The following is an 8,395-nucleotide window of genomic DNA, read 5'->3' as shown; positions in this document are numbered from 1 at the left end:
ACCGCCTCCTCCTGCCGCTCCTCGTGCTGGCCGTGGCGTCGGCGGCGTCGTCAGTCGCGGCGCGCGCCCCGTTCGCGTGCGCCCCGGGCGGCCCGGCGACGTCTCTGCCGTTCTGCCGTCAGTCGCTTCCGCTGCGGTCCCGCGCGCGGGACCTGGTGGCGCGGCTGACCCGGGCCGAGAAGGTGCGGCTCCTGGTGAACAACGCGGCCGGGGTGCCGCGGCTGGGCATGGCCGGCTACGAGTGGTGGTCGGAGGCGCTGCACGGCGTGTCGGACACCGGGCCGGGCGTGCGCTTCGGGGGCGCGTTTCCGGGCGCCACCGCGTTCCCGCAGGTCATCGGCACCGCCGCGTCGTTCAACGCCTCGCTCTGGGAGCTCATCGGCCGGGTACGCGCTCCTCTAAACGCCTGCGCCCTGTCGCCTGTCGTGCCGTTGCGGACGCCGCCGCCGGCATTGCTGTTGGTGACCATTGCCGCCGCCGCCGCCTCGCGTGCGTGCGTTCCTGTTCGCCTAGGCGTGCATGTGAACTCTGGTTTGTCCGTGTCCCTGCCCCTCGCTGTGCGCCGCGCCTGTCTCGGGCAGAGTAGTTTCTTCTTTTCTTCTGACGGGCGCTGACGGTTTCGAGCACGAATCTCGAAGCCAAATCCCACGGGCACGATGCGCGTTTGTCCGAGCGCGTTATTTGATCGAGAAATGCAACCAGGGCGCGCGATTGTTGTGCAGCTCAGAAACACCACACAACAATACTCCTTTCCCAAGCACACACTCGTTGCGTCTTCATGATCCTCCTCAAGTCTGAAGATTGTTTTGTTCATGAAATATTCAGTTATCACAAGTGTGACAGTGTGAGGTAGGTTCAGTTAGAACGAATCCAACTAACTATGTACCGTATGTACCCTGCACTGTTGCACTGGACCAACACGTAGGGTAGCATCCAGTGGTACGGCCGGCGTGTAGGGACGATTGATTGGTAGATGGATAGGAGGGAGGCGTGGAACCTACAACATGTGTGATGATGGACCAGGAAAGGCAGCCTATCCCCATATGCTCTTTCGCAAGTGCCCGCCTTTAACCTTTTACACTAGTCAGGAAGTAAGTAATATAGAGTAGTAACATGCACATGTTACTACAATGGTTAGTAACATCAAAGTAGTATCATAGATGTTTTCATTAATTAGCTTATAGACTCATTGTATATTGGAAAGTGTGATGTTACAGTAACTAACCATGTTGTTCCATCCTCCTCTCTTCTCATCAACTCACTGCCACATAAGCAAATTTACTGAGTTGGATACTTAATTACTAGTAAAGTTACTCCCACTATGAGTAGTATTAAGTCTACTTTTACTGCAAATCCAAGGACATCCATGCATTTTCATCAAAACAAAGAAACAAAAAGGGATCGATCAAATTAAATTTATGCTGCAGAAATTCCACTTATGTACCCGGCAAGCAGCTTGCAAGTTGCAACACCTGCCTCTGCCTGCCACACTATTTCATCACCACAATGCATGGTGCGCAGATCTAGTTGCTAGGTACTCCTCTCCGTTTACATTTCAGAAAGGAAGGAATGAAGGAGCTAGTGGAATTCATGGTTGGCCAATGGCAGTATGGGGCAAGATGCACCCATGTGCGAGCCAGCCTAGCCACACCAAAAACATATTGTCTCTAGCTTAGCCGAATCTCAGCTTTGTCCAACACAAACCAAGCAGAGAATTCATAGGAATATATATGGTAGGAAATGAATTAGTGGTGACACTTACGGTTACAGGACACCATAGTGGGTCCATGGACGACAGTAGGGGCAAAGTGTGAAGTGTACTATGGTGTGTACTCTTGCTGTCATTGCACAACCTATGTTCAGTTGTTCTCATTTGGCATATCTTTCTTTCTTACACGCTTTGCTTTCATCCTAAGTCTGTCGATCGCTCAGTGTCAGTGCTGTTCTACGTAGACCAAACCTCTCTAGGCAATGTTGGTTCGGTAGCTCTTGAATTCTTCATGGAGTAGTTGCACTCTATAGTAGCTCACATTGTTGTCACTCTTCAGAGCTTAGAATAAAAAGGGAAACGAAAAAAAAAAATCTTGACAACTAATGGTGGCCCTGTCAAGATTAAACAATCATGCAAGTCAAGGCAAGGTAGTTCCGTGCAGACTTTCGAGCAACTTGCGACTGGACTTGTGTCTTCTGGTCTGTTAATCCATTCAGCCACGTGCATCGTAACTTGACGTGACAGGCTACAGTAACATCATCCTTCCAGCTTACCCACGTGATTGGAGACGCAGAGATATCATCCTGCTTAGACGTCCGTGCCACTGCAAGATTCCTCTTGCTATTATTTTTTTCTCACTTGTTTACTGCTTGCCTTTTGCACGCGATCGTCGGAAAGTACAAACGTAGCCCCTTGTTTGGAATTTTTTAAAATAAATCCTAGAGGTTGGTAAATGATGTATTTGTGCAAAATCTTAACTCGGAACACTACACTTTGTATTTTAGGCCACATAAAAATTATATAATCTAACAAACTTTAGAGGTTTAAATCTCGTAATGTTCCTCCGATTTAATAAATAAATTCTATTTTAAAAAAAAACCAAGATAAGTAAAGTCTAACTGAACTTTATAAAAACTGTCAAACACTATGATATTATATAGCTATTATATGAAAATAAATTTCATGATTTACCTAACGGTGTTGATTTTGAATTGTACTACTAATGATTTTTCTAAATGTTGAGTCAAACTTTGCGTAGTTTAAATTTTTAGAAATATAAGACTTATTTAGTGGAATGAGAGGTAGTATCCATACTTTTCTACTTTTATTATTTTTGTGCAACCTATAATATAAGGCAGTTCTAATTGAGATTTGGCACTTTTCTACATCTAAAAGAAGAAAATAAGTTTTCTTCAAAATTTTGAATTGTCATTCTTTTAAAAAAAAAAAAAGCCATGTTGCTGGGGCTGCAAAACTCCACGCTCAAGTTCAGGTGATCTGAAACAATTTGCAATAACAAACGTGCCTTTGATCCACCATGAAAAATTAGGGTACCTTTCTACTAGAATTGCAAGCTTTCGTCAAAGTACCGGAAATTTGAAGTCAGTAAGGAGCATATATACCAAAACGTTTTTGCACACAGGTGCATATGCTCTCCAACAAAAAATGTACCACGTACATCTCGACGTTATATATTCTCGCAAAGTTGTTTTCTGGAAAACTGATATTTTTTGTGTCATACATAAAAATTAGAAAATTTGGTGCTAAAAAAGACTCTTCATGAGATCTTTTCTTTACCTTTCTTGCACAGGACACAAAAATGTTGATTGTCCGCGAAACTTGATGTGTGAACACAGAATGTCAATGTATGTCCACGAATTTTTTTTCAGATTTTTTTTTGATATTTTAAATTGTTTTTATGGTGGCAAGAGGATACGCACATGGGTTTAAAAGTACATTTCGCTTTTATTCCTGCTGTATTTGTTCTCTGATGTTTTTTTCGATAAAGATTTGTTCTCTGATGTACTATGTATTGTATCAACAGTACGTGTAATCTTCTCTCTGTACTAACATACGTGCATCGTGCATCCAGGCGGTGTCAGACGAGGGACGTGCAATGTACAACGGCGGTCAGGCGGGGCTGACCTTCTGGAGCCCCAACGTGAACATCTTCCGGGACCCGCGGTGGGGCCGCGGCCAGGAGACCCCCGGCGAGGACCCCGCCGTCTCCGGCCGCTACGCCGCCGCCTACGTCCGCGGCCTGCAGCAGCCCTACGGCGGCGGAGGTCACCACGGCGGCCACACGCGTCTCAAGACGGCCGCCTGCTGCAAGCACTTCACGGCCTACGACCTGGACAGCTGGTCCGGCACCGACCGCTTCCACTTCAACGCCGTCGTCACCCCTCAGGACCTGGAGGACACCTTCAACGTGCCATTCAAGTCCTGCGTCGTCGACGGCCGCGCCGCCAGCGTCATGTGCTCCTACAACCAGGTCAACGGCGTGCCCACCTGCGCCGACGAGTCCTTCCTCCGCGGCACCATCCGCGGCAAGTGGCAGCTCGAGGGTTACATCGTCTCCGACTGCGACTCCGTCGACGTCTTCTACCGCGACCAGCACTACACCAAGACCCACGAGGACGCCGTCGCCGCCACGCTCCGGGCGGGGCTGGACCTCGACTGCGGACCGTTCCTGGCGCAGTACACCGAGGGCGCCGTCGCGCAGAGGAAGGTGTCCGACGCCGACATCGACGCCGCCGTCACCAACACCGTCATCGTGCAGATGCGCCTCGGGATGTACGACGGCGACCTCGCCACGCAGCCGTTCGGGCACCTCGGCCCGCAGCACGTGTGCACGCGCGCGCACCAGGACCTGGCGCTCGACGCGGCGAGGCAGAGCGTCGTGCTCCTCAAGAACGACGCCGCCGCACTGCCGCTCTCGCCGGGCACGCACCGTACCGTCGCCGTCGTCGGCCCGCACGCCGAGGCCACCGTCGCCATGATCGGGAACTACGCCGGTAAGCCGTGCGGGTACACCACCCCGTTGAAGGGCATCGGCAGGTACGTGAAGACCGCATTGCACCAGGCGGGCTGCACGGACGTGGCATGCCAAGGAGGCGACCAGCCGATTGCCGCTGCCGTCGACGCGGCACGCCGTGCCGACGCCACCATCGTCATTGTCGGACTCGATCAGAAGATCGAGGCTGAGGGCCTGGACCGGACAAGCCTGCTCCTTCCTGGCCGCCAGGCAGAGCTCGTCTCCGCGGTGGCCAAGGCCGCCAAAGGGCCGGTGATCCTGGTGCTCATGTCCGGCGGGCCCGTCGACATTGCGTTCGCGCAGAACGACCGGAAGATCGCTGGCATCCTCTGGGCAGGGTACCCCGGACAGGCCGGCGGGCAGGCCATCGCCGACGTCATCTTCGGTCACCACAACCCAGGTACCTACTGTCCTACACAGACTTGAACAAAATGGCACAAATTGATTGAGAACATGAAACCTTTGAACCAACATTATGAGCTTGATTGTTTTGGACTGACAAATTGGTGCAGGTGGGAAGCTGCCGGTGACATGGTACCCACAGGATTACCTGCAGACGGCACCGATGACGAACATGGCGATGCGCGCCAATCCGGCGAAGGGGTACCCCGGCAGGACGTACCGGTTCTACACTGGCCCGACGATCCACCCGTTCGGGCACGGCCTCAGCTACACCAAGTTCACCCACACGCTCGCGCACGCGCCGGCGCAGCTCTCCGTCCGGCTCACCGGCCACCACGCCGCCACCACCTCCTCCCTCAACACAACCACGCATCTTGGCCGCGCCGCCGCCGACGTGCGCGTCTCCCACGCGCGGTGCGAGGGCCTGAGCATCCCGGTCCACGTCGACGTGAAGAACGTCGGCGACCGGGACGGCGCGCACACGGTGCTCGTGTACGCGTCCCCTCCGGCAGCGGCCGCCGCTGCCCATGGCGCGCCTGCTCGGCAGCTGGTGGCGTTCGAGAAGGTGCATGTCCCCGCCGGTGGCGTGGCCCGCGTCAAGATGGGCTTGGACGTCTGCAACGGCCTCAGCGTCGCTGACCGGGACGGGGTCCGAAGGATCCCAGTGGGCGAGCACAGCCTGACGATCGGCGAGCTGACCCACTCGGTCACGCTCGGGGTCGAGCAGCTAGGGGTATAGAAGCTAGTGACTGAAGCATACGTCGTAGGAAGAAGGATTCAGCCATAGATTGGCATCAACAAATGTTGATTGGTTCGGGATTGGATTTCCATGGTGCCGGCCACTCTGCGAAGGTGGAGATGGAAATTGGAATTGCACCTGATTACTGAAACAACTGTTCTACGTATTGCAAATGATTGAACTGGAAGGAATACAAATAACCGCTGTTTCGTCCTCTCTGTTTTCAAAAATTATCCAAAATCAATCATGTAAAATTCTTGCACCAGCGGAGAGTCTGAGCCTTCAGTTTCAATACCCGGATAACACGTGGGAACACCAATAGGCGGAAGTTCCTCTAGAGACGATCACGGAGGCGGTCGTGTTAGGGCTAGGGTTTCTCCTTGTGGGTGGTGTTATCAGCGGCCGGAACGATCTTGACGGCAAGATCTCTTCCGCGCGAGGGTGTGCATAGCTCCTCCGGTCGTGGTGCTCGGAGGGAGTAGGTTTGGTTATGGCTACTCCTCCCCACAGGGTGATGAGAGGCGGCGGTTCTTCAAGGACACCGTCACGATCTCGAGCCAAGGTGGGCGGGGATGATCTTGCGGTAGGTTTGTCTGCAAGGCTCGGGGATCTCATGCTAACTGATAATGAGGCTACGGGGCTGGTCATCGGCGGCGCAAATCCGCCACAAGTTCCCCGCCCCCGTTGGGCGGCAGCCGGAAAAGTGTGTTCTCCAAGGAAGTTGTTGATCGGAGCTCTAGAGAGCAATGGGGCGGGCCTGGGGTCTCCATCGTCAGGCGCAGTTCAGGGACATTGAGAACAATAGATTCGTGGTAAGATTCTCATCTAAGGGGGATTGGAAACATGTTTTTTTTTGAAACGAGGAAAAAAGTTTTTGCCTTATATTAATATAGGACGAGCAAACATAGGTCTGGCTGACGCCAACAACAAAAACAAAAGAAAGGGGAAGGAAGAAACCCCAAAACTAGAGAGAAAGAAAAAAAGGGGCAGCTCGCGAGCACCGCAAGGTTTGTAGCTCCGGCAAGAATCCAATCTCTTCCTTCTTCCCTGATTTTGTGCATGATGACCTAAGCCAAAGAGGATTTATTATTGAAACTCTCTCATTTCTTTCCTTCGAAATCTCCCACGCAATAAGCATGATGGCAGTCCGTAACCCTTTGGGAGAAGAGGAAGGAGTCTTGGCGATGGCGTGTCAGTAATCCAACACTTTCTACCTACCCGACCCAAGGCAGCGGAGAAGATCTAGACAAGAAAGCCATGAAGCCGCAGCATCCCATATCCTTCTTGAGAAACGACATTCGAAAAGGATATGTCGCACCGTCTCGGGGGTGCATCTACAAAGCTGACAAGAAGGCTGGTGCGGCCACCCCCGTTTGGCGAGACGGTCCGCGGTCGAAAGGCGGTTTTGAACGGCGAGCCAGGCGAAGAAGTGGCATTTCGGTGGAGCCCAAGTTTTCCACACGAGATTGCCGAAGGACCGGGGCAAAGTGGTTAGGAATTGTGCCTTGTAGGCAGAACTAGTTGAGTAGCAGCCATTTGGCAACATGGTCCAGATGATGGAGTCCCTAATGCCAGGGGATAGTTGGATGGTCGAGAGTAGATCCCAAAGGCGGACATATTGCTCCAAGTGCTCGACAGTAAAAGAGTCTACATTTATGTCAGCAACCCTATTCTGACCCTCCAGAGCATCTCGCACCGTCCGGTTCTTTCTTCGAGAGGCTATGAAAATCAAGGGGGCGATGATCTTCGGAGGAGTACCATCCAACCAAGAGGAGGACCAAAAGGAAGCTTTAGAACCATCGCCAATGGTGCCCGAGTAGCGGCGTTGAAAAGATATCTGTCGGTGGCATCATTAGGGGTTTCAGATCCTACCCACGGTTTTTTCGGCACCTTCCACTCATCCCACAACCATCGGAGTCTAAGCGCGCGAGAGGCTTCTCCAGGTCTAGGACCCCAAGGCCACCCAAATCTCTTGGACGACAGACTTTCTGCCAGTTGACCTTGCATTTCCCCCCCGCTAACAACTTCCTTGCATGCCCAAAGCATACCGCGACTGATCTTGGTGAAGGCCTTTAGAATGCTCTTGTCCACTCTTAAGGTAGATAAAAGGAAAATGGGTAGTGAGGAGAGAACCGACTTCACAAGAGCGGTGCAGCCAGCCCTATTTCGAAATTTGCCCTTCCAAGGGTTCAAACGAGCAACCGCCTTATCGATGAAGGGTTGGAGATCCGCCCGCCTTAGCCTCCCAAGCGACAGAGGCAGGCCCAGGTACTTGAGTGGAAACTGAATAGTAGCAGCAGGGAAGTTTGTCAGGAGGTAAATGTTGGAGCAACGAATTGGGGCTATGGAGCTTTTGCCACATTTTTCACCAAACCGGACACCTCCCCGAAGTTCTGAAGGATATTGGCTAGGGCCGAGACGTCATGCTCGGAGGGGGTCAAGAAGATGGCTGCATCGTCTGCATATAAGGAGACTCGGGGGCCCTGCAGCCGCTAGGCATCCCGTGAATAACACCGGAGTCCGTGGCCCTTTCCAGATTTTTTTTTGAAGGGGGTCGATGGCGATATCGAAAAGGAGGGGCAAGAGGGGATCCCCTTGTCGCAGGCCGCGCCCATGGAAAAAATCCTTTCCAGGGATCTCGTTGAGGAGGACCCGGGAGGAAGCCGTAGTAAACAGGGTCGACATGAGGGCACGCCATCTTTGTGGGAACCTGAGGCGTTGCATGAGG

At 52.6% G+C, this 8,395-nt stretch overlaps 1 protein-coding gene across 1 annotated transcript; it reads left to right on the top strand.

Annotated features, from left to right (window-relative positions):
- Positions 1–212: 212 nt before the first annotated feature.
- LOC124699065 (probable beta-D-xylosidase 2) lies at positions 213–5,881 on the top strand. The gene is made up of 3 exons (XM_047231436.1): positions 213–386; positions 3,585–4,926; positions 5,039–5,881. The coding sequence occupies exons 1-3, from the start codon at positions 228–230 to the stop codon at positions 5,665–5,667; spliced, it is 2,130 nt and encodes a 709-aa protein (XP_047087392.1). The 5' UTR covers positions 213–227; the 3' UTR covers positions 5,668–5,881.
- The last annotated feature ends 2,514 nt before the right edge of the window (positions 5,882–8,395 follow it).

The sequence above is a fragment of the Lolium rigidum genome, chromosome 3 (assembly GCF_022539505.1).
Source record: "Lolium rigidum isolate FL_2022 chromosome 3, APGP_CSIRO_Lrig_0.1, whole genome shotgun sequence".
In the NCBI taxonomy this organism is placed as follows: Eukaryota; Viridiplantae; Streptophyta; class Magnoliopsida; order Poales; family Poaceae; genus Lolium; species Lolium rigidum.
Note: the sequence above shows the minus strand (reverse complement) of the source record. Positions and strands in the feature narration are given on the sequence as shown.

Bases quoted from the DNA above. Each gene is read 5' to 3' on its own strand.
- LOC124699065 (XM_047231436.1), top strand. From the start codon at position 228: ATGGCCGGCTACGAGTGGTGGTCGGAGGCGCTGCACGGCGTGTCGGAC. The intron at 387-3,584 runs GTACGCGCTCCT...TCGTGCATCCAG, and splicing joins TCTGGGAGCTCATCGGCCGG to GCGGTGTCAGACGAGGGACG. The intron at 4,927-5,038 runs GTACCTACTGTC...AAATTGGTGCAG, and splicing joins CTTCGGTCACCACAACCCAG to GTGGGAAGCTGCCGGTGACA.